The 27,834-nt window shown below is 33.9% G+C and overlaps 2 protein-coding genes across 9 annotated transcripts in view; one reads left to right on the top strand and one right to left on the bottom strand.

The window, feature by feature from the left end:
* LOC147832916 (uncharacterized) overlaps window positions 1–8,789 on the bottom strand; it is a 74,580-nt gene extending 65,791 nt beyond the window's left edge. For 3 of the 5 annotated variants that reach the window (XR_015515229.1, XM_087293399.1, XM_087293398.1), the window contains exons 1-2: window positions 8,350–8,777; window positions 3,065–3,173 (exon numbers count right to left, since the gene is read on the bottom strand). Coding sequence is in view for 2 of the 5 variants with exons in the window: in XM_087293399.1 (XP_087149525.1) it covers window positions 3,065–3,173; window positions 8,350–8,399 (159 nt within the window). In the remaining 3 variants the exon portion in view is untranslated. Of the gene's footprint in view, window positions 1–3,064; window positions 3,174–8,349 lie in introns of all 5 variants that reach the window. The other 2 variants (XR_015515230.1, XR_015515231.1) reach the window with 1 other exon arrangement.
* The window catches only part of arhgap42b (Rho GTPase activating protein 42b), a 224,023-nt gene continuing 204,657 nt past the window's right edge, over window positions 8,469–27,834 (top strand). For all 4 annotated transcript variants that reach the window (XM_087293379.1, XM_087293378.1, XM_087293377.1 and 1 more), the window contains exon 1: window positions 8,469–8,787. In XM_087293379.1, the coding sequence (XP_087149505.1) occupies window positions 8,634–8,787 (154 nt within the window). In that variant the 5' untranslated portion in view covers window positions 8,469–8,633. The remainder of the gene's footprint in view (window positions 8,788–27,834) is intronic.

Below are 27,834 nucleotides of genomic sequence, written 5' to 3'. Positions count from 1 at the left end.
GTGTCCACGCAAGAGACATCTACGCGGATCCTGAAGCCAAGGCCTTCAAACACACACCTCAGCCAAGATGCTAAATAATTCATTCAAGTCAGATGAAATCTAATCAGGAGCTTGCAAATAACAAGCCTGTGCAGGAAAAGCCAATCAATGCAGTTTCTGCATGCGTATTGATATCTATTCTGTGTGCAACTATCCCAGACAGAAAGATTTCTGCACCAGGATACCACTGTGTCTGTGAAGAGTTGTTGTGGAAAGCCATGAATGTTTGCTGTTCTGTAATGGTGCAATGGTGTAAACTCCCCATAGGCTGTGACTTTTATCAATAGTGTTTGACCCCAGTTCTAGTTCACTGGTTGTTGCCATGGTTTCTAATTAGTTTCACACGTATTCCATGTTCTGTTCATATTCATTCCTATGTTGAAGCAAAGCAATGCTTTTTCTGCATTAATATTGATATATGTGTGCAACTAACAAACAATGATTACTGCACTGGGGTCCATTCTTCGTACGCTGATTAATCAATTAGCTGGATTTGGATGTTGACGATTTGACATGATCCAGGATCATTTCGTTCTTCAAAACTCATCTGACACTTGTTGTCATAGCAACAGTTCTGGTAGCTCAAGCCTGCATAGGAGCAGGTTCATTTCATATAAACAGGATTAGATCGTCAGTTCAAGCAAAGATAATACTGAAAGTTTGTACCAAATGATGATTTTTTTTTACAGTAGTAGTTATATACACTTGGGGAAAAAAAAAAGTATATATATATATATATATATATATATATATTTTTTTTTTTTTTACTATATATAAAGTTAAATATATATATATATATATATATATATATATATATATATATATATATATATATATATATATATATATATATATATATAATTTTTTTACTATATATGAAGTTATATATATATATATATATATATAAATATATATATATATATATATATATATATATATATATATATATATATATATATATATATATATATATATATATATATTAATAAAACCTATGCAATCTGCACCCCGAAATTAAAGTAAAAGACTGCCACCTGCTTTTACTTAGGAGAAAATTTATTTATATAAACTTTTTAGATGCAAATGCGTACATGCACAATATTTGACTTAAAAAACAGGATAATAATTTATGCATTCATGCACACGTTTTAACAGCTGACATGGCGGTTATTGACACCTTTACTGATATCAAAATGCTTTTTGGATGCAAAATTAATTTATACAGTTATTCCTTACTTACGCTAATTAAAAAAAAAAACTTGAGTAGGCCTATAGGCTACAATAATAAAGAAAATATTCTCTAAATGTAGAACTAAATACATTGATATGCATTGAAAAACATGATGAATACTCTTGACATGAAAGTGTAAAGCCTGCAGCTCAACGTGTGGAGAGTTATTGCGTGTCATATTTAACAAACTGCTTACTGCTAATTTGATGTAATTTTGCTCACACGGGTAATTGAATATTAATCAGATGATGTCATTACGTTGCTGTGCCATTAGCCAATCGTTGCATTGCAGATCATGATTTCGAGGATCGATAGATCTGTCCTTCACAACACAGGCAGCGATCTCAGATCAGTTCATTCAGACATTTTAATCTGATTCACAAACTTGTTTCAAGAACCAAATTAGCCAGAGATCAGTTATCACGATAAAAAGATCCAGAATATGCCAAATCATCTTAGATCATTTAAGCGAAGTACAAAGAAACTAACCCCTGGTTCTGAATATTGTTGTTGTGTTGAAAAACAAAACCGAATGGCACAAAAACAACAGTCCTGTGTAGATGAAGGTATGCTGTGGTTTTGTTTTTTTTGCTCTGTTGTAAAAGATTACAATAATTGATTACTGATTGTTGTATTCATTTAATTTTGATCATTTTATATTGATAATTCTAAACAGTCTATTTATGAAATATTTAAATGGATTATTCTAATCATTCATTATGGACACCGATGTTGCATTGTGGCCCAGTCCACACAAACATGGGTGTTTTTGAAAACAGCTTTTCCCATGAGGTGCATTCATTCATCCAATTAAAAAATGAAAACCAAAGCTTTTTAAAACGCTGTGCCAAAAGACAATTTTAGAAAATCCAGTTACAATGTCGTCAACATTGTAGAATGAGAGGGTTTGCTTGATGGGGTTGGAGTGCATGCTGTTTTCTTTTTTGACTGACATCAGATTGTGCATAGCTGTTTCCTTTTTTCAGGCTTGTGATTGGCCCATTATTTATCCTTAGGGTTATGTCACCACCTGTTGGTTTGGCATGCTCTTGACAACGCATCATTGGGGGGTTTGCAGTACCATGCGGATGATTTTTGAAAATGAAGTTGGAAAAATCTCAATTTATAAAAATAACAGTGGGCATGGCCACTAATGATAACTATGTAAACTAACACTGTCTAAGTGGGCAACTCAATGCTTTCTCAAACATAGAGTATAGCTGATGTACTGTAGCTATTTTCTGTAACTAGGTAAGTCAATGATTGGCAGTGACAAACAAACCTTTTTGCCTGTGTGGAATGAATTTTCTGCAAAGCCATGTTTGTTTTGTGTTCTGTGATGATACACTGCTACCATCTATTTTGTGTGCAACTATACCAAACACAAAGATTACACCACTAGCACACCATTTTACCTGTGTGTGGAAAGCAATGTATGCTTTATATTCTATATAGGTACAAAGATGTACATTTTTATTATCTCTGTTTGAACTGATTTCATATTTACTGTCAGTTACCAAGGTTTCTAATTAGTTTCACACCTGTTCCTTCTTTTATTGATTGATCATCTGTGTGTAAGCTAATCAATACAGTTTGACTGTGTACATTGATATCTGTCATGCAACTATCAAATAAACCAACATAGGCTCATTCTGAAAACATAGCCCTATAAACATTTCTGGAGATCACAAATTATGTAACCAAAGGTACGTATGGCTGCATTTTATCTTTTAAGCAAACGCTACAGGGTGTTATGTCGCAGATCCTTTTTGTGATAACCAGCTGACCACTTACCTCTGTATTGATGGCTTTCCTGCTGTTAACAGTTTGTCCAGTACCTCGCCATGTACGTTGGTGAACTTGAGACGCAGAGAGGAGTTGACCACAATGACGAGGTTCGAGTCTGGTGAAAACGAAAAAACAAAAGCCAAAAAATAAAATAAACAAGTGGATTGGGTTGCTTTTTAAAACCGTCAGTTGGGTTTAGGTAAGGGGTTGGGCGGGTCAATCTGTGCTTTTTTTAACAGTATTGTTATTGAACTGTCAGTCAGTTAGTCGACAGCGGCCTCTGGTGGATTTACGTGAGAACAGCAGGTGCAAAAAGCACTTGCAAGAGAAATTTGAGATCTGAAAAAGCGTCCAAAGTGGCCTCTGTTACATTCGCGAAAACAAAAACTACAAAAAAAACTTGCCTCTTAGGATGTATTTAGTGCTCTCCAGAAATTAATATGGCTGTATGTTGTTAGAATGAGCCTGGGTTGAAATAAACACTACAGTACCAGGGCATTATTTTTAAGGGAGCTGCATTCTCATTACCCCATAGCAAATTGAAAACACCGGAAAAAAAAAAATCTAATGTATCACAAAAAATTTTTTACAATCACCTTAAGTGGATTTTCAGTTATTCTAGAAAAGCAATATTTTAAATATAATTTTTAAAGATATGGTGTGGCTATTCCAAAGTGTAAAGTGTCATTTAACAGTTAAATAATAATTTATTCAGAAACTTATAGTGGATGACATCTTGAAGTTAGATGCAGTAATTTATTCAACGTACAGCATTTTCATTTTCTAGATTGCTTTTGAAAATCGAAATTGGTTGGGTTTAGGGAAGTAGGTGGATGGTTCAATCGATGTTTTTGAAAACACTATTGGTTGGGTTTAGGCAGGGCTTTAACACCTCTGAAATCTGATCCGCACCTCATCAGCACTTCATTTTACCGATCCCCCTCCTCAACCGCTCTCCTCCCCAGTTCGCTGTTCTCTTTCACTTTCTTCCACGACTCCCTAGCCCTCTTCACTTTCATCTGCGACAACCAACCCCCCCACCCCCAGCACGGCTATTAACTTACATCTGCGACACCTCCCGCCATTTGATGCTCCGCTATACACCCCCATCACACACTCCCCCCTCTCCACTATCTTGTGCAACACCTCTATATCCTCGAGTAACATGCCAGATACATTATCCCGATCTGTTCCAGGACCTTGCAATTAAGCAAATTAAGCACTGGGTTTAGAGAAGAATGAGGGTGGGTAAGTCGATCGGTCAGTCAGTAAGTCAGTCAACAGCAGCCTCTGGTGGATTTATACAAGAAAAGCAGGTGCGAATGGCACTCGCAAGAAAAATTTTACCCACTGGCCTTGGATTTGCAAAAGCTAAAACTGCCAAAAAATGCACTTCCTGGGACGTATTTGGCACTCTCCAGAAATGTATATAGTGGCACATTTTAAGAATGAGCCTGGGTTGACTATTTATATGTATTCTATAATGGTACAACGGTCCAAATGCAACTCTTATGTTGTTGTCACTGTTTGACCCGAGTTCTAATTGATCAGTTGTTATCGTGATTTGTAATTAGCTTTACATCTGCTCATTGTTCTGGTGATTACTATCTGTGTATATAAGCCAATCAATGCCATCTGTGTGTGCATAGATGCATTTTCAGAGTGTGACCACACAGATTTTGCCTGTGTGGATGTTTGCGCTTCGTAATGGTACACTACAGATGCATGTGGGAGTATGGTAAATGTGATGTCAGAGTGATTGCGGTGTGGTCTTAATGTTTAAATGAATGTGCGTTTGTGGTTAAAACAGACTTTGCTGTAGTCATTTGCTTGCTGGGTATCATCCTAATTAAAGAAAACGGCTTTGAAAGACACCACGGGCGGCCGTGCTACACTTCAATTAGCCTAGCCTCATGCAGCCTGCTACTGCATGATTCCTGTTAAATGTATTTTTTTAAAGAACATTTTTCCCCCCACTAAATTCTCCTCCAGGCAACACAATTACATTAAGCCTCTCATTTACAGAGCAATCTTTCAGCCATTACCCCACCATAGCAGCATTTCTGAGTCTCAGGCTGTGAGGAGGTCTCTGGTTCATCAATACGACTGGGAAATAGCTCCAATTCTCCCAGTCACTAGAACTCACTGTTGTGGAATTAAATAGGTTGAATGCACTATTCAGAAAATGACATCTGTATTCCTCTCTCTCTCTCTCTTTTTTCAGCCTGCACACCAAAAGAATTGCTCTCTGATTTTGGTATTACTTGTGAGCCTATAGAACCCCGTGAAGACACGTTTGCTACAGTTCCTGGTTCACACTACAAGCTAAATTAAAGGTGCTTTAAACAAGTTTTTGACTCTTCTAAAGCATAAAACCCCATAATATGTTTGCAGACATTTGAGAAACATGCCAAGTGAACATTCACGTTCAAAAATAATACTGAAGTCAGATATTCTGCTTTGAAAATATGTGTTACGTAGAACATCTGTTGTTTTGGTCATTTAACCCGCTCAATGCCAGTTTAGCCAATTATATTTCAGCACTCTGGTTTGCCTTTGTGGAAAACAGTGTATTTCATTCATTCAGTCATGAAGGCTCTCAAAGTATGTGCCTGTGACTGAAATGAGACGCAGATTCAGAGTTCCACATGAAGTGGTTATTAACTAACAAATAATATAAATATTACAAACGTAAAGATTAGATGAGCAGGTTTCATTGTAACTCTGTGTCCTAACGACACTCTAAATTTGGAATTAAAGCTTTTAGATAAATAAAATGTTTCTTTCAGTATATTAGAAGACTTCTTGTGTCATTATTTTTGTGGTCAAAAGTGCATCAAGGTGTGGATGTCAAATAGACATAAAGATTTTGACATCAATCGATTAGCATTTAAAAAAAATATATTTTTGATGTCGCTAAGCTTCCCGCTGGCATATTACCTTAAATCTGCAAATCTAACTGCAAAATAAATAACCTTTGCTTGCTGTGTTTCTATGGTTATCAGTGTTAATGTCAGCTTATAGCTTGTCTGTTATGTTTCACAACTGTTTTACACCGGCAGCACTCGTTCTCCTGCCGCTGCGTCTTTCAGCTATTCAGAAATGGAAAACATTGCACTTCAGATGCAAATTGGGTGGCTAAAGTGTTTTAAATTCTTCCTCCTGCTTTGCGTCAACTGAATACTCATTTGGAATTTTACATCATTATCGTCCCAGCTTGCCCTGCATTTGTGGCCGATTCTAGCAGCTCCAATTAGGCTGAAGTCTAATTACTTTCATTTAGTAAGGTATTAATTCAGAATTCACCCTCTCCCCGCTCTCATTAGTTCCGGCACGATCTATCAGAGGGTATAATTACCGTTGCCTGTTTGGAGTAGAATAGGGGAAGTAACAGAGGAAAACATAGATGTACGACAATCAAATGTGATTTCTGATTCTTTATTGATCATTGTGGTTGTTTTATGTCTTGGCTTGACGTTTATGTGAAAGTGGTAGTTTTACTTCTGGGTTATTGGTGCTGTGTGTGAGTGATATACTGTAGGGCCTTTAGGAGTTGTTTGAGGTTTCGGCTTATTGTCTAGCTTGTTTCTTCAGACCTTGAGAGTCGCCGCAGGTCATCAGACGTGGAGCGGCTTTACTGATGTCACACACAAATAGACATTCGGCCCTTCAGGCTCTACAAGCTTTTGTCAAAGTGATCTTCCTGATATGTTGGTCTGTCTCTTCCACTGAGGGCTTCTGAGAAGGTCTGTGGTGTATTTTCATTTTTTTTTCTTTCTTTCTTTCTTTCTTTCTTTCTTTCTTTCTTTCTTTCTTTCTTTCTTTCTTTCTTTCTTTCTTTCTTTCTTTCTTTCTTTTGTGAAAACACTCAACATATAAGAAATACTATCATTTAAAAGTTTGCAATAGTTATGATACTACTGCTACTACTACCGATGATAATGATGATGATTATGATGATGATGATGATTTATCATTAATTTTCTTTTCGGCCTAGTCCCTCCACTAATCCGGGGTCACCACAGCAAAATGAACCGCCAACTTATCCAGCATATGTTTTACGCAGCGGATGCCCTTCCAGCTACAGCTGCTACTCGAACCGGCGACCTTCATGCTGTGAGGCGACAGCACTACCTACTGTGCCACTGCTTCACCTAAAGCTAAAAATAATAGGCTATCAAATGTTATGTAAAACCTAAATAAAAAATAAGAATTAGTTAATAAACTAATGATTTAATGAATATGTTTTCATTTTAAATGAACTCAGTAACTAATAATTAAATGCAACGCTAAATAAATAATTAAGAAAGAAAGAAAGAAAGAAAGAAAGAACAAAGGAACAAATTTAAGTAAAAAAATAAGTAATTAATAAGTAATTCCTTGAAAAACAATTCAATAAATAATATTTTCATTTTTCTTAACTCAATAAAACTCAATAACTAATAAATACAAAACTAAATAAATAATTTGTTAATGAGAATAAATAAAGAAAGAAATAACCAACGATTCCATAAATAATGTTTTCATTTTACATTAGCTCAATAACTAATAAATACAAAACTAAATAAATAATTACAAAAAAATTAAAAAAAGAAAGAATGCATTTAAAATAAAAATAAGATGAACTTTAATTAATAGGCTATCTAATATTAACGTTTTAAACTAAATAAAACAATGAAATAATTAATTAATAACGGACAATTCAATAAATAATGTTTTCATTTTATATAAACTCAATAACTAATAAATACAAAATTAAACAAATAACTCAAGAAAGAAAGAGAGAAAGAAAGAAAAAAGAAAGAATGCATTTAAAAAGTAAGAAATATAAAAATAATATTGTATTAAATATTATGTTAAACCTTAAATGAAATAGTATTACTAATATTAATTAATAAACAAATGATTTAATGAATAATGTTTTCATTTTACATGAAGTTAATAACTAATGTAAATACAAAGCTAAATCAATAATAAAGAAAGAAAAAGAAAGAAAGAAATCATTTACAATAAAAACTAAGAAAGATAAAAATAACAGTGTATCTACTCTATTAAACACTAAATAAAAAACAAACAAACAAACAAACAAACAAACAAATAAACAAACCAATAAATAAATAAATAAATAAATAAATAAATAAATAAATAAATAAATACTTTTTTAACTTTAAATAAACAAAAACACGTTTCCAGTTGTCACATTAAGGGAATTTATTATCTAATATAGAAAATAAAAATTATGTTTATAACTTTATAAATTAAAATGCTAAACGTATAGTAAAATGCCTTACAGATTTACAGATGCCGGGGTGTTTTCTAATGCAGCCAGCAGGAGTCTCATGAACTCAGTTTGGCTCTGCAGACTGCAGAAGTTTGTCTGGATGAAAGTTCAGAGCGCGGAAGTGAAGACAGAAACTTTTCGCCTGAATCTCTGCAAGAGAGCAGCAACAAGTTCCCGCGTTCAGCTTTGGAAGAGGATGTCGAGGAAGATGAGTACGACGATGACACGGATCGGTCAGTGTCTTTGAGGAAACCGCAGTTCGTTGTTTTATGAAGCTTTAGTTCAGCTGGGATTATGGGGTTGCCGACGTTAGAGTTCAGTGACTCGTTTGTGGATAGTCCGGATTTTAGAGAAAGACTCAAATGTCATGAAATCGAGCTGGATCGAACCAACAAGTTCATCAAAGAGCTGATTAAAGATGGACACCAGCTGATCTGCGCGCTCAAGAGTGAGTACACGACACACCAATACACGGTGGCAGGCCGTTTTAACTTTTATTCATTCGCAAGATTTAAAAAGATGCTAATCATCTTTGCTGAGAGGAAAACACAATCACAGGAGATGGTTCTAATGCACTTTAAAACCCAACGAGTTAAGGTAACTCACACCATTTAAGGAAACCGATTGCAACAAACCATTTAAATAAATAATAAAAAAAATCCTAATCTGTGAACTTAATCCATTTGAGTAGACGAAGCAGTTTGAGCACAGTAAAACCCAATAAATGAAAAGAACCCAAACCAACTGAGTACTGTAAAACCCAATAAGTTGAAGCAACTCAAACCGATTAAACCATTTTCGTTAAAAAAAAAAAACGAATCTACATGAGTACTGTGAACTTACTCCATTTAAGTTGAAGTAATGAGATATTTAATTAACTCATTACCTTCAACACTGAGTTCAAAACTCTTTTCAAATGAGTAGAATTACCTTACAGTCAATTTTGAGTTAACTACACTCAGTCATTACTTTTGATAAAGTTGACTGTTGGGTTTTACAGTGTGGTTCCCACCACAAACACCACAAAAACCATCAAAACCAGTATATTTTTAAAAAATTGTAAATTTATTTTTACTTGTTAATTATTGTTTGTTGTTTCTTCATACTATTTATTTCAAACAACGCAATTACTGTGGGTTTTTTGTGGGGCGAGGGAATTTCAATTTAATTGTTTTATGTTGAATACACTTAAATTTTTAAAAACTATCAACTAAACTTAATTCTTTTATGTTGACTTAACACCAATCGATTGCATGGAGCTTTTTTTTTTTTTTTTTTTTTTTTACAGTGCACTGCCCTTCAGATTCAACTCTTGACTTAGTGACAGCTTTCTGGTTAAAATTCAAATTACATTTACAATTTCTTGCCTTTATTTTGTTAAAATGCTGGTAATTTGAATTAGCAAACGTTGTAGGCTAATTGTTGATAGGGCTGCACAATATGTTGTTTCAGTATCGTTACCGCAATGTGAATATTCACAATATCACATCGATCGTAATTGTATGCAATGCTGAATCTGGATTATTATTTATCATTTGCAAGTGTTTTTTTGAGGCCTGTGACTGTGTGAGGGTTTTAAAAGTATTCAGGCATAAGATTTTGTACCATTTGTAACTTTGAAAAATTTGTAACAATCGGTTTTATTGAATTGTTTATAAAATGAACACTATGCAGTATTATTTTACATTTGATTGCTCAGTTATTGTTCCTGAATACAGTTTGACTCCTTGGAAAACCGTAAAACGCTGTTTATTTGAAATGTATCTTTTTCTTCATTGATTATATCTTTGCCTGTAGATTCTAGGTTGTATTTTATGTATTTTATGATATTTTATGCAGATGCACTCCCCTACAGAATCATCCTAATCAATCTAAAATCGTAAATTCTTTCCAAATAGTTATTCAACACATAGTGAAATTGTATTCATATTGCAAAATATATCGCAGAATCAAAAAAAATTTCAGGCATCTGTAGTTGATATTATGACCTTATATATTGTCAATGGCAACAGACAAGCCCTTTTATTCATTTACAGGAAATACATTTTCAATATTTCCAATCAGTCTTGATATGCAACAAAATGCATTTTTACCAGTTAAAATGCTACTTCTTACTATCATTCATTAAAACTTCAAATTTGCGTTTTGTTGGTTATGCAGTTTGGGAACTATAATGTTCAAATGTTTACTACTTTAATGCTTATCCGTGTACATCATTGGTCTAACATGATCTCACAGCAATTCATAACTTTTTGGTTTATTGTCTAATTCTTATGAATTCACATGATCGCATTCGTACAATTTAGTATGATTTGTTGATCACCCAATAACAGTTGCGTTTAGGGGTGGGGTTGGATGCCACGCCTCCTTTTTAAAACCGTACATTTTGTACGACTGAACTTGCACAAATTTGTACGAATTAGCTACTACACAGACAGTTCGTAAAATGTTTTCTCATGAGAATCTTCTGCCTTGTTCACAGCCTTTTATGCTCGACTACATTTTTGACTGTTTTTGCCGTCCACTGACTGAATGATATGTAGGTTAGTGTATGCTCCAGCAAGGAATTTTAATTTCTGTCAACTTTGCCATTGATTAAAGAATTAATAAACTATGTAAATGCTAATAATGTTTAAGTTTTGTGGAAAAAAAGCAGTTTAATATATGGGATAAAGTACATCCAGGCGGTTGTTTTTTTGCAGAATAAAGCCCTTCACTCTTATGCTGTGTTCAGATCAGACACGGAATGCACAAATAAATCACGATATTCGCGCGTAAATAGACGCGTGAACATTTGAGTTTACTCGCTTCATTCACGTGTCAAAATCTGCTTCATTTGCGTGTCAAATTCTCTTCAGAACAGACGCGGATTCACGTCATGGGCAGGGCTTCTGTCTGCCCTGTGACTGTATCTTCGTTACTAAATGGCTAACATGGATTTTATTGAGAGAGTAACTGTGTTTATGTGCTTTAAGAAGGCTGAAAAACAGCGTTGATTCATTTGGAGCAGTGTCTGAGTCCACTAGATACTTTCAGAGGTGCACTCAGATCTGTGAGTTTATAGGAACTTAACCTGGATGATGGAGGCTTTCAGCGGTGCTTCTGACTGAGCCGAGACCAGTTTGATGAACTGTTGTTGGTGTAGGCTGGAAGATTATCCCCCAGTACATCAGCAATAGGCGGTACGTCATAATCAAGCTCCTGATTGGTTAACGTGGTGCGAATTACCACTGAAGTTGAGATTTTCAAAATGCTCAGTTCGCCCCACGCCATTCACGCGTATCGTCATTTGCGCAGTTCTTGCCATTCGCGCCTTGCCATTCAAGTGTATGGCACCGCAGGATGTCTATTCACGTCTTTGCATTGACTTAACATGTAAATCCCTCGCGATTGACGCTTCTTTCTACAGCAATGTTATACTTCTTGTTGTGCTGCCGATAAGCCTGTTGTTCTTGATATCAGCAATCATATTTTTTATAAGATATTAAAATACTAAGATTTTTGATGCTGCTAAAGAAATCAGTGAAAGTGGAAAAAAAATGAAAATTTGATTCTTCAGTGCCTATTTTTTATTCCGGTATCATATTATTTTGGTGGTCGTATTTTATTGAATTTAAGTTACATTGCATCTACATGATAACTAATACTCATTAGATTATAAGTAGGGTGTTAGGCTGGGGTGAGAGTTAGTGTAAGTTGACATACTTGCAAAGTTGCCTATAGTCAGTTAAATGTCTGTTGAAGGTGCTGTATCAGCAAATATAAAGCAGACAGTCTACTAATACTCAAATGAGAACTAGCTCGCATGTAGTTGCAATGCAACTCTTAGTCAACAAAATGTGCAATAGGGACCATCAAAATAAAGTTTTACCTTTATTTGTGTTACCTAACTAATTAAGTTTATACTCCATAGGTCTATACATATGTTTTTTATTGACAACCAACACTGTATTCAGCAGAAAATATTTTGTGTTTTTTTTTTTTTTTTCCATATTCAAAAAATCCACATGATAATATTTTAAGCTATCAACACAGCATGGAATTTAACTGGTTTTAAACACATCAAGCTAAAATGATTTAGTGTCACCTCACTGATCTTTCTCTGTTGTATCCAGTAATTAAATTCGCAGGACGCTGTGACATTTTAATCATTTTAATGAGCTAAGCATAATATTTAGCTTTACACTTCTACTGTGTGTTGATCATTTTATTAAAAAAAAAAATCTATGACACTGTCACACTCAAGGACTTTTTCATAAGCATGACAGGAAGACAAGTAAATAATCTCATTAGAATTTAGCAGTTAATAAACAAAGTATAGTGTTGACATCATTTCAAATGCTCATCCGTATTTAATACTGTTATCAAAGTCAAAATGGCCACACAATCGTTATTTTTATTTAATATTATTTTAATATAAATGTATGCTAAGTTGCAGCCTGGTTCCCCACAAATATGTTCGGAAAACCTTATTGACTTAACATATGACGCATCATAACTCGGAAAATGAAAATCTTAGAAATGTGTGATCTTCAACATTTGAAGACACTAAGCTGTTTTAAACTGAGTAAAAAGAAGTGTAAGTTGTACCCCTGGGATGCTAGACCACCCCAAACTTGTCTTTTTACTTACAATAGTGAAAAAACTCCTCTTCAAAAAAACATAGAGACTTGGGGTGGGCTTATTTGAATCAGGCAACCAATTAGATTCTCAGAAACATTCTAAAGCTTAAATGCCACACCCTAGCAACCATTTAAATCACCCTAGCAACTGATACTATAGACTGCCATTATAAAGGTATTGATGTTTAACCAAATATTGATATTTGACCAAAAATATAGATGAGGCTTGCCATCTAACAACCCAGTGTACCCTAGCAACTGCCAGTTAGTAACCACTTAAAACAACCACCCAGCAAAGCTTTAGCAACTCCTTAGCGATTGCCTAGCAACCAGTTAGCAGGTGCTATGCTTCCTGCAAACTGTCTTTAGCCCCTTTCACACATACAGACCTTTCCGGAAAATGACCGGCAATTTTCCGGAAAGGTTGTATGTGTGAACAGGTCCTTTTTGAAAATACCGTTAAATTCGTTCTGGCTATTTTCCAGAAAGAGAAGTTGTAACATTACCGGTAATTTGCCAGAATGCAGGGCTGTGTGAATGCAGAAGGAAGATTGCCGGAAAGAGCGCGTTCACGTCTAGAACGAGCTGACGTGAGACGTCTGCTTTAACCAATCCGAAGAGTCAGACGCATTCACGATTTCACGTCTGCGCGGTTTATGAGAATAAAAGCCTTTCAATATTTTACTAGACGCATTTATCTGCTAGAAGTTTCAGTCAGTGGTTACAAGTTTTCAAATTTCGTCATATTATATTATTTTATGTTCAAGAGCGGAAAGAAACTCATGTAGGTTTGGAACCACTTGAGGGAGAGTAAATAAATTATTTTGCTAAGCTGCATGTAATGTAATGAGGGACAGAACTACAATCCCATAAATCATTGCGAATGACACTCTTCAGTTAAAAACAATGGAGAAGTATGAAATATTCATCCAATGATAATCAAGTTGATGTTGCTAAAAAAAGAACATTTACAGTATATAATTGTTGTATTGAATTAAATGTAAAATGTTTCATCAAATCTTTAGTTCATATCATTTAAATACATTGCTTACTTAATTTTAAATACTTTTCTTTATATTAAGTCACAATTACCAAACATATTTTTTGTTAAATATATTATCTTTATGCTGTTTATATGTGCACGTTATATATAAGTCTATAGGTAAAAAGTGTTGTGAACTTCAATGAAAGTGAGATATTGAAAATGTGACCTAACTATAAAATTTGCCTTTTTTGTGCTGTTCAGGGTGGAGAGACAGAAAAGGAGAAGAGCGATTTTGAAATGTCAACATTTCTATTTCGGTTCATGTTTGAATAATTGTGTGATAGAATCTGTTCAGGGTTTATCTGAAGCTCTAAATGACAAATAGTTTACTGATGGAGGTCACAGATAGCAAGTGATGTGATTCCCACTGTAGTTTTTGGTATGTTAGCTGCTTACACTGATGGGTGTTTTTCTTGGGAAAATGAAGCAGGAAAGAATTTATTTTATTTTATTTTATTTTTTATTTTTATTTATTTTTATTTTATTTTATTTATTTTTTTATTCATTCATTCATTCATTTTCTTGTCGGCTTTGTCCCTTTATTAATCCGGGGTCGCCACAGCGGAATAAACCGCCAACTTATCCAGCAAGTTTTTACGCAGCGGATGCCCTTCTAGCCACAACCCACCTCTGGAGAAACATCCACACACACATTCACACACACACTCATACACTGTGGAAAATTTAGCCTACCCAATTCACCTGTACCGCATGTCTTTGGACTGTGGGGGAAACCGGAGCACCCGGAGGAAACCCACGTGATCGCAGGGAGAACATGCAAACTCCACACAAAAATGCCAACTGAGCCGAGGCTCAAACCAGCGACCCAGCAACCTTCTTGCTGTGAGGCAACAGCACTACCTACTGCACCACTTGCTTTGCCTTCATTTTATTTTATTTTATTTTATTTTATTTTATTTTATTTTATTTTATTTTATTTTTTATTTTTTTTTTTATTTATTATTTTTTTTTTATTTATTTATTTTTTTATTTCATTATTATTATTTTTATTTATTTTTTTATATTTTTATTTATTTGTTTATTTTTTTTTATACCCAAATTAAAAATAAATATTTCTAAGGTTTTTGGATGGTGTATTCCTGCTGTGCATGCATTTATGCATGTTCTTTCAGCTGGTATTTTGATGTAGCTGGTATCAGATGCATGATTGTACTATGTGTGGAATTCTAGAGGATTGTTCGTAAATAACCTTCGAGCTCTGTCCCCCCCTCCTCAAGGTTTCTGGATTATTTGATTTCTATGCCAAGGCCATGCAAATGCCTTTTTTTTGTAGAATTGAGTTTTTTACCCAAAGATAATATTATTTGGTGCTCTGCTGACCTTCAGACATAGAAACAAAAGATAACTTGTTTTTACCGAATGCGACATTTGCTCGAGGATAACAATAGACAATGGGAGAACTGTTAAATGTAGTTAGAGAACAAAAACATATCACTCCAAAAATGGAAATTCTTTTATAATTCAGTAAGCCATGACATTTAAAGCTCATATTACTTTGTTTCTTTATCCAGTTCTGAAGTTCTTTGCTTCACTGTTAAAAAATATCTGTTAATTAACAGTTTCCATATTTTCCGTTTATTTACGGTTGTGAATCGCTTTATGAGTGCTTAGTCTCTGCTCTGTTGACTTTTGATGTTGAAAATTCAACTCCACCGTTTAATTAAGTGACATTTTTTTGACATTTCAGTAGTTTAAAAAGAATATAAGAAATAATATTTAGAGAAATAGTTCTGTAAAAGAAAAGAAAATGTACTGGCAGTTTATTAAAAGGTTTTTGTACCACAAAATACACCAACTTAGACAATATATCACTTTTAACTCTTAATTATGTTAATAAAAGTATTTTTTTTTAATTTTCAAGGCTAAAAGTTTGAAAGGAAGATCAAGGTCATGTAATAAAAGCATAAATAAATTAGGAAAAATTAAAAAATCTATCACAAGATATGGCAAACTGCTAATTTACGGATATTTTTACAGTCTATATTGCATTGTTTAGATTTAAACTGTCATAAAAATGGCTGATTTAGAATATCAGTAGGTACATTTCACAAATCCAGTCTGAATAATTTATTCTCAAACCAGATTCATCTGATTCAGCTGAAGTGAATCAACAAGGACCATCTTCTGAAGCAATACGATCATCATTAAGTCAGTGACATCGACTCAACAGCTGAATCAGTTTTTCTAATGATTTATCTGAATGGGTTCTGTAAACTAGATTGGATGTTACAATATCTACAATATTTACTGTCTACAACTATCGATAATAACATTGATCATAAATATTGATAATACAATTTATAATAATTATGGATACTATCATATTTCTTTTAACAATGTGTCCTGAGAGTCTAAAAACATTGACCTTGCACTCAAAAAAATGTTTTTTTTAGTCGTTCAAACTACTCGCACAACACAATTTCATCGGGGCAACTTAATTTTTTTGTTCAATCCACATAAATTTGTTAAAATTTTATAAATTTAATAAAACTTAATCAATTTGTGTTGTGTTTACTTTCCCGAACTCTTGCATTCAATCTGCCCAGTTGGTGGAATGAACTCCCTAACTGCATCAGAACGGCAGAGTCACTTGCTGTCCTCAAGTAACGACTAAAAACTCAACTATTTAGTCTCCACTTTCCTTCCTAATCTGCAATTGCCTCTCTGGTTCTACCGCTAACTGTATTACAAAAAATAAATAAATAAATTACTAATGTTTTGCTTCTTACACTTTACATACCTGAAACTTGGCTACAGCACTTAATAATTGTTGCTCTTATAGTTGTGTAAATTGCTTCCTTGTCCTCATTTGTAAGTCGCTTTGGATAAAAGCGTCTGCTAAATGACTAAATGTAAATGTAAATGTAAATGGGACAACATGAATTAATTGTGTGGAACCCTGACAATATGTTAATCACGAATTACATTTTTGGATTTAATATTGTCTTTATTTTCTGTTTTACAAACCAGAAATAGTTCCAAACAAAGCTAGAGCAGATCATTAGTGCATTTTGGAGAAAAAAAATGTTACGTTTAATTGCTGATTGTAATTTGTTTGTGAGCCAATGATTCAGTGATTAATTTGTAAAGCTGCTTTTTTTTTTATTAACTTAATCGTTGACGTATTCAATGAATCACTCATTAAAACTACTGGGAACGGTGGCTCAGTGGTTAGCAAGAAGATCGCTGGTTCGAGCCCCGGCTGGGTCAGTTGACATTTCTGTGTGGAGTTTGCATGTTTTCCCCGAGTTCGCATGAGTGTCCTCGGGTGCTCCAGCTTTCCTCAAATCCAAAGACATGTGCTATAGATGAAATAAGCTAAATTGGCTGTAGTGTATGTGTGTGTATGCAATAGTAAATGGGTGGTTGGAAGGGCATCCGCTGTGTAAAATATATGCAGGATATGTTGGCCGTTCATTCCGCTGTGGTGACCTCTGATCAATATGGGAATAAGCTTAAGGAAAACAAATGAAAGACTGAATGATAGTTACTTCACTTAAAAAAAGTGAGTAAACCCATTGTAACTCGGAACTTAAATTTTATAATTATGCACATATATTTTCTTAACAATTTTAAGGCAACATGTTAACTCATTTTTTTTACGTAAAGTCAACTAATCACTTTAAAAGCAAGTTTATTCACTTTTTTTAAAATAGTCAACTAATCTATTTTTAGATTGTAGTTCTCATAAATTCATGAATTCTGTTAAAAACAGCAAGGATTAAAGATGTTCAAGTGATGATATTATACAGTCACCGGCCATTTTATTAGGTACACCTGTCCAACTTCTAGTTAATGCAAATTTCTAATCAGCCAATGATAAAGGCAACAGTAACTCATTCGGATGGTAGGGTCAGAATTTGGCGTCAACAACATGAAAGCATGTATGCATCCTGCCTTGTATCAACGGTTCAGGCTGGTGGTGATGTAATGGTGTGCTGGATTTTTTTGGCACACTTTGGACCCATTAGTGCCAATTGAGCATCGTGTCAATGCCACAGCCTACCTCAGTATTGTTGCTGATGACATCCATTCCTTTATGATCATCTTCTGATGAATACTTTCAGCAGGATAACACGCCATGTCATGAAGCACGAATAATCTCAGACTGTTTTTTTGAACATGACAATGAGTTCACTGTACTCAGATGGCCTCCACAGTCACTAGAACTCAATCCAACAGAGCACCTTTGGGATGTGGAGATTCACATCGTAGATGTGCAGCCGACAAATCTGCAGCAACTGCGTGAGGCTATCATAGTAATATGGAGCAAAAGCTCTGAGGAATATTTCCGGTACCTTGCTGAATCTATGCCACGAATGATTAAGGCAGTTCTGAAGGGAAAAGAGGATCCAGCCAAGTACTTGTAAGGTGTACCTAATAAAGTGGCCGGTGGGTATATATTTGTGTCTGTTCAGCTGTTAGTTGGATTCAGAAGGCTTGGAGAAGCACACACATCCCTTATGAGCTGATTCTTTTTGAAGCTTAGACATGAATGGAAAAGAGCATTGAAGCTGTAATAAAAATCTGTCCTCAAATGAGGCAAAAATGGGAAAGTCGAATGAATTAAAAACAGCATGACGTGGAATAAATGAAGTGATCATTTTTAAATTTCAGGTGTGCCAATCCTTTCAAGTTGTTTGTAGATTACGACTGTGTATTATTTTCTTTCTCACTTATTACTGCCATGCGGTTAAATAAAAAAAATAATTAAATAATTAACATTTCATTTCAAAATCTCTGCAAATGACTAATTGCCCTAAAAGCTCCTCTGTATAGTGAAAGTGTGGCTTTAACTTTGCTTTTCCAGATGGAAACTATTAAAACTAGCCTTTTTATAAAATTCAAAGGTGCTTTTGAAATACTTCTCTCCAGTCAAATGAACTCAAATGAATAATACTGTGAATTTCAGACTGATGTGTCACCAGGCACCGGTGCAATTTTGTTCACTTCATTCAATGCTTCAGTGGGGTGTGTGTTTTGGAAAGGTCACACAATCCTGCGGTTCGTAGGGACTGTCAGTTAGAACCTGGGGTGGTAATTTTTGGTGCCTTTTTCTTAATGTAATGTAATACATTCGTTGCTGCTTTGCCATACTATTCTACCTTTGTTCCAGTGGCAGTGAAATAGTACTGTGTATTAACATACTACTCGACCTCATTGTTTGTTAATGTTGATTTTGCCACATATATTTTAATTTAGTCCATAAAAATTATTTTACTTTCTCCTGCAAGCATAAACACACACTTTATTGTGCTGATTTATTATACTCTATTTATCATAGACGTTAACACGTTCTGTGTACGTTCTCAGAGGTTAAAACAAATAAATTCCTAATGGTAATTTATATTAAAGATTTATGGTATATACCTACATCAATACAGTTGAAGTCAGAATTTTTAGCCCCCCAGTTTTTTTTTTCCTCGATTTCTGAGATTTTTTTCAACATATTTCTAAACATAATAGTTTTAATAACTCATTTCTAATAACTGTATTATTTTATCTTTGCCATGATGACAGTAAATAATATTTCACTAGATATTTTTAAGACACTTCTATACAGCTTAAAGTGACATTTAAAGGCATAACTAGGTTAATTAGGTTAACTAGGCAGGTTAGGGTAATTAGGCAAGTTATTGTATAATGATGGTTTGTTCTGTAGACTGTCAAAAAAAGATTTAGCTGAAAGGCGCTAACAATTTTGTCCTTAAAATGGTGTTTAAAAATCAATAACTGCTCTTATTCTGGCCAAAATAAAACAAATAAGACTTTCTCCAGAAGAATATATATATATATATATATATATATATATATATACATATATATATATATATATATATATATATATATATATATATATATATATATATATATATATATATATAATGATATGTATAAGTCACTTTCTATGTACCTATTGTAACAACAACAATAACAATCAATTTGACATAATTACATGCAACTAAACCTAAACCTAACTCTGATCCTAACCCTTTAACCACAGTCAGACATACTGTAAATATATGTCTGACCCTAGTATATAAATGTATGAGCGATATCTGCAATATCGGTTTATTGGCACTATTTAGAGGCATGCGTTGCTTTAGTGTTCCACCAATGACGATATACATCCGTACCCCACTGCTTTGAGTGTAATATTGCTTTTATACAACAGTTTGACGGCATAATTATGTACATAAAAAAGAAAATGAAACAAGAAGAGTCCAAAAAACATTTTGTATATGGAACTACTTTTTTCTGCCATTCATTCTCATCTGCAGCTGACGTCAGAACTGCAGAAACCATTGCTACTTCACAAACATCACTTTAGAGCTTGTATTTGAATGATTCTCTTGCATAATGTCTAGAGTGAGGATGAAACAAGTGATTTTGCTCACATTTTAAGAGTACAGGGCTGAAATGCCATGAGTCTAGAGATATTTCCTAGTACAGTTTTGCTATTGGGATATCACAATAATTAACCCTGAAAAAGCCAAAGCAAAGCAAGCACTACCAGATTACTATAGAATAAATACAGCACTACAACATACAAAAGAGAAATTGACTTAGAAAGTCAATTACCTGTTTTATAATGATTTGATAAGCTATATGAAATTAAGAGTTTTTCTCCTCTAAGGGCTTATTATGCAGTCTTTGTTGCCGCCTTGTGGCGGAACGTCAACCCTCTTTGCCCTGCTCAGTATGACAGGCTTATGGAAACCAATCGCACTGAATCTCCAAAATTATAAATATTTAAAAATAGGCACTATCCTTACAAATAAACTGCGTTAAACAACTACACCCTCATCTAAAAAATCTTAAAAAGTACAGTATGTTATCCAACAGCTGCAATATTTACTGTAATGAGTTTACTGATCTGCTGTCACTCTATGCGGGCAGAGTAATACACAAGGGTGAGGAGGCTGTACGAGTGCTGCTGTTGCGGAATATCGCACAGCTATCAGCCAATCAGATTTGAGATCCAGACAGAACTGTTGTATAAATATAAATAGATGTTAATTAAAAACGTTTAATTATCTTTTTACTTCCTGGTTTGTTTACTTATTTATTGTGCAATCTAATACTTGATACAATGCTTAGTACATGTGCTATACAGTAGCTAACGTAAACACTACATTAAGCCACAATTGCGATTGCTATTTTTAGAAATGAGTCTCTAAACTTTGGTATAGGGACACATTATTATTATTATTATTATTATTATTATTATTATTATTATTATTGTTGTTGTTGTTGTTGTTGTTGTTGTTGTTGTTGTTGTTGTTATTCTCTTCATAATTGTGTTGAAAGTCAACTGCTAGTACATAATGTGAACATTATATCAGTGCATATGCAATTTTAACCGAGTCACTCACTGTTACGCAACACCATTTAAGATGACTGACAGACAAACAAAGCCAATTTAGCTGGACTTAAAAGTCTCTCCCGCTGCAATGGAAGTTTGAAATGAACCCACAACCCTTCTGCAAACATGATTAGTCCCATCCAATTTTGCAGCAGTGAGTCTGTCAGAGTAATTAAGGGGAGATCCAGCTGAAGAGACTACTTACCGCCCTAATGGGTTAGAGGTGCTGCCTGATAAAAAGGCCCTTTTGCCTTATGAACGTGATTAGTAATCTTCAGCTCTGAATAAGAAAGATGATGGGGTTGAGATTTCTGTCCAGGTTAAAAAATAATGATGTGTGTGTAACTGCTACACAATAACTCATCTGTGCTGAGTGAAACATTGGAGGCAGAATTCATAAGTAGCGTATAAGTTTTAAATTTAAAAAAAAAAAATTTTTCATGACTTGTATGTTGATGCACACTTGATGTGCATCAAGCTATCAGCAGGTTGTGCACAGTGGTTGTGCACTTAGTTGTCTGTGATCTGTGCAGGTTTAAATCCCACTGGTGAAATAGTATTTATAGTTCCTACTTTAGGGTATGTGCCTGATGATGTACAGACACCATTTTATTTCTGAGTGTTTGATCAAAATTTGCATAAATATGTCAGTTTTGACAAAATAGTCTTTATGCAAGTGCAAAAAGCTTAAAGTTTTAAATGTTCATGACATAAACACATTTACCTAATACTTTAAAACATGTGCACAAAAAGTTATGACTATGTAACAAATAAACATGGGATGGCATTAATGGATAAACCAACACGTTTGTTGTGATATTCCAATTTTAGAGTGTATGTTTGATCTACATCTTTGCATTGAAGCATTGTAGCTACAAGTAGTGTTGTCAGAATTTCACAGACGTATAGACTGAACACACACTATTTATGATTTCACTGTTTACATAAAGTGATTTTTTTGAGGATTACACAGAGATGACAACAAAACAGTTTAGTTACAGAGATAGTTTACATGACAAATTTGTGTTTTTATCACTTACTCACCCTTTATTTGTTTTATATATGTTTGAGTTTCTTTATTCTGTTGAACTTTAAAGAACGGTGAATACTTGTAGAGATTGAACTATATATATGTGTATATGTATATATATGTATGTATATGTATATATATGTATATGTGTATATATATATATATATATATATATATATATATATATATATATATATATATATATATATATATATATATATATATATATATATATATTAGGGATGTAACGGTATCAGAATTTCACGGTACGGTAATACCTCGGTATGAATGTCACGGTACGGTATTTATTGAATCATTTACAGGAAAAAACTAAACTTATGAAAATACTCCAAAAAAGTGCCAAAAGTGTCAATGACATACAAATTAGCCATCTATCTGTAAGCTTTGAAACAGGAACTTCAATTTTAATACCAAAAAACTATTAAACCATGTAAAAAAAATAAAGTTTCAATTTAGTATTGTTGAAAACTCATCACATTCAACATTTAATCACACTCAGCCCATCTACCCAGATGAGAGCTCTGCTAGTCGGACTTCTCATCAAGCATCTCCCGCTGGATCTAATCTCACTATATTTATTAAACGGGATATTTCATTTATCTTGTTGTCTTTATCTAACGACATATTCCCTGACTTTGGGCATTGGAATCTATTACTTGTTCTCAGGTAACGTGTTTTGGCTGAGTGCAAAGATAAGTTAATGATTAATGTAAGCACGTACATTCTGTATATTGACTGATCGCTTGCCTTTATTTCCAATAATGTATAAACTTATTGTATGTTATACTTTTAAAATGGCCATTATCGATTATTAAAACTGATACTCAGCAAAAGAGAGGCTGTGTTTCGTATTTTCACTGAAATTGAAAGGAGGCAGTTGTTATCGGCTCCGTTTTGTTATAAATATCCACACAGTGAAGATGACGCTCATCTTATGCAGCACGGCGCCTCAACATTTCTGCTGTCTAAGTTGCTAATATTAAAATGAAAATAGGCAGTTCCTTAAATCATGTTTACATTTTATTGTTGAGAAAGTGAAACAACGAAGCCAGGGTGATGTGAATGAAGTTATAAAGTACACTGTTCCCTTTGAAGATTTACCCGTGTCCTCGGTATAATCTGCTTTTCCATATCAAACTGAGAAGAAGAGACTGCAGCCTTGATCAAACTTGCGAAGTCTGAACTTACACGGAGATAATGCAGGACTGAACTGTGCGTGTAAAGCAGGTCCCACACCAGAAGCGACGCTCGGCGGCGCGCCGCGCAGCGCCATGTATTTTAGAATTCTAATCATAGGTTTCTATCAGGATACACACACCGGCGCCGCAAGTCGGCGGCGCCCGGCGACGGCTCAGGACACAGTTCATTTTTCAGCCGCGCCACAGAGCGCCATCTGATTAGTTTCATGTTAAATATCATTCGAATGTGCGCGTCTGGTGTGCGATACTTTAATCTGTCATGTACGCGCCGTGTCGCGGCGCTTCTGGTGTGCGACCTGCTTTAGAGTTTTCCAGCTCTTTTCATCCCCGCTTCTAGCAGCACACTCCATTTCCGCATTACTGGATCTGTAGCAACAACAGACCGCAAGGGATGATGGTCAAGCATGGGCTGATGGCAATTGTAGTTTTCGTTACCTCCCGTTCGCTTCATTCGCCTGAGCAAATTTTCTCAGAAGACCTATAGTTTTACCGAGTCATGCGACTTCGGTAATATCGAAAAAAATTAATATTGCGGTATGACGGTATGTGTTTCTGCCAAGTGCTATCGACTATATACATGCCAGTCAACAATGAGTAGGCCAAAGGAAAAGAAAAATACACTCAAACATCGGTCGCAAAATAAAATGTTACATAATTGAAATAAAAGAATGATACAGCGGTAGAGCAACCATCACACTTTTCCTCAAAGCTCGCTGAACTGAACTGAGCTCCCATACATGCGTGCTTACATCTTAAAGGTAAAACAACCACATGAATAGTCCTCTTAAAGGGGATTATTTATACACAATGCATATCAAACATTAAACGACCACTACAATATCACAATAATTAACCTAGAAAAAAACAGAGCAATCACTAACTTAACAGACTGCTGTTGTGTTTGTGGTAAGGAGGAACGAGGCTGAATCCAGCCTCTTATTCACAGCTTTTTATTGACTATCCGGTCCACCTTAAAAACCGCGACACTTCCGTTTTTCAGCTTCTTATTTGCGCTGAGGAAAGCACACTAAGCAAGGGCTTATTATGCGGTCCTGGCACCATCTTGTGGATAGACAGCGTCAAATGTCTATGGCTGCCGACTAGCTGTCTCTCAGAAATTGTAAATATTTCAAAATAGGGAATGTTCTTACAAATAATCTGCATAGTTGCAATATAAACAACTATATTATCGACAAAAATAGTCTCAAATGTACATTTTGTTGTCTAACAACAGTAATATGTGTCAAACTTTAGCATCTCTGCTTGTTGCTGGCTGTATGTGGGCGAAGTAATATACAATGAAGGGTGAAGAGGCTTTTGATGATGTTATTGTCAAAATATCACATGGCTATCAGCCAATCAGATTCAAGAACCAGACAGAACTGTTGTGTGTGTATATATGGTGGTGGTGGTGTAATGTGGGGGATATTTTCATGGCACACTTTGGGCCTATTAGTACCAACTGAGCAACGCCACAGCCTACTTGAGTATTGTTGCTGACCATGTCCATCCCTTTATGACCAGTGTACCCATCTTCTGATGGCTACCATGTCATTGATTGTTGCCATGTCATAAAGCGCAAATCATCTCAGACTGCTTTCTTGAACATGACAATGAGTTCAAATGGCCTCAACAGTCACCAGAACTCAATCCAATAGAGAATCCAATAGATATGGGAAATACGGTGATAAAAACACCTTGCTCTATTCAACATTATCTGGGAAATGTTTGAAGATGGAAAAAAAATATAGGAGGCCTAATAATTTTACTTTACTTTTACAACTTTAAGTCTAATTCATGTCTTTGGACGTTAACACAGCTAATGATAAGTGACATTTGTGCTTCCACTGCACTTGCAGAGCACAAACCCATAGTTTAGTGAATGTGAAAGCGTTTCTCTTCCTCTATCACTGCAATAGTAAGGTCTCTGTTTGGATTTCACTACTCTTCTGGGAGTGTTGTGTGTTTATGCGAGTAAGTGCAATGCTCCAGAGGCTTTGCCACAGGAAATGCGCTGTAAACAATGTTGTGCAGCCTTGTCCTTTCCTCCCACCGATAACTTTCCTCTCTGACAGCACTGTAAGTGTGTGTCTGTGTTTGTGCTGGAGTGTATCGGTAGGACTCTGAGAGGCCAATTAATCTGAACAAAGATTGAATTGCAGGGAGTTATTTACACAGTGGAAGGTTCGGATTCTTGAAGGCTCTACGAAACAAGTTACACAGTTTCCACTGTGTTTGAAAATGTGCTCCATCTATAACAATGTCAGCGTGAGTATAGCTCTGACCTTTACAGATTCACTACTAGAAGCTTTTGCCTGATATGACCTGGAGTTCTTGTTCAGGGAAACAATTTTTTATTGACTAACACATTATTTAACATCCCAAGTGTTGCTAAAATGAACATAGACAGTGTCTGAAACAAAATGATATCATCAAAAAGTCATGACAACATACAGTTAAAGTCACAATTATTAACCCTCCTGTAAATTTCTTTTTCAAAAATTTCCAAAACTATGGTTTACAGAGCAAGGTATTTTTTTTACAGTATTACCTAAAATACTTGTCTCCACTGGAGAAAATCGTATTTGTTTTGTGTTGTTGTTTGCCTCACAGCAAGAAGGTCGCTGGTTCTAACCTCACCTGGGTCAGTTGGCATTTCTGTGTGGAGTTTGCATGTTCTTCCGCGTGGGTTTCCTCCGGGTGCTCCAGTTTCCCTCACAAGTCCAAAATCATGTGGTATAGGTGAATTGGGTAGGCTAAATTGTCCATATAGTGTATGTGTGTGAATAAGTGTTTCCCATTGATGGGTTACGGCTCTAAGGGCATCCGATGCATAAAACAAATGCTGGACAAGTTGGCGGTTCATTTTGCTGTGGTGACCTCAGATTAATAAAGGGACTAAGCCGAAAAGAAAATGAATTAATGAATTATTATATTATATTATATTATATTATATTATATTATATTATATTATATTATATTATATTATATTATTTTATATTATATTATATTATATTATATTATATTATATTATATTATATTATATTATATTATTTTATATTATATTATATTATATTATATTATTTTATATTATATTATATTATTTTATATTATATTATATTATTATATTGTATCCTATTCTATTATTTTATATTATTATATTATATTATATTATATTATATTATGTCATATTATATTATTTTATATTATATTATATTATATTATATTATATTATATTATATTATATTATATTATATTATATTATATTATTATATCATATTCTATTCTATTCTATTATTTTATATTATATTGTATTATATTAAATTATTATATCATATTCTATTATTTTATATTATTTCATATTATATTCTATTATTTTATATTCTATTATTTTATATTATATTATATTATATTATATTATATTATTTTATTTTATATTATATTATATTATATTATATTATATTATTATATTGTATCATATTCTATTCTATTATTTTATATTATATTATATTATATTATATTATATTATATTATATTATATTATATTATATTATCATATTCTATTATATTATATTATTTTATTTTATATTATGTTATATTATATTCTATTATATTATATTATATTATATTATATTATATTATATTATATTATATTATATTATATTATATTATATTATATTATATTATATCATATTATATTATTATATTATATCATATTCTATTCTATTATTTTATATTATATTATATTATATTATTTTATATTATATTATATCATATCATATCATATCATATCATATCATATCATATCATATCATATTATATTATATTATATTATATTACTTTTTGTCACGTTTTTACAGTGTACATAGCCAACTTTTACTTGATATGGGGAAATTAAATAATTTGTTTTGCTTTTCTATTCTATCTGTTATTCTTGACTTCAGCATAAAAGCTTAAATAGTTAAAGGTTTGAAAGTTTGCTTATGTTACTAAAATATAAAAGTATTTTTAAAAGATGCACGATGGCAAGCTGGGTCAGTGATTAGCACTGTTGCCTTACAGCAAGAAGGTTGTCGAGTCCCGGCTGGATCAGTTGGCATTTCTGTGTGGAGTTTGCATATTCTCCTTGTGTTCACATGGGTTTCCTCTGGGTGCTCCGGTTTCCCCCACAGTCCAAAGACATGCACTATG

This window comes from Danio rerio, chromosome 18, assembly GCF_052040795.2.
Source record: "Danio rerio strain M-AB ecotype USA chromosome 18, GRCz13ab, whole genome shotgun sequence".
NCBI lineage: Eukaryota > Metazoa > Chordata > Actinopteri > Cypriniformes > Danionidae > Danio > Danio rerio.
The sequence above is the reverse complement of the archived record's forward strand: the minus strand, read 5'-3'. Positions and strand labels throughout refer to the sequence as shown.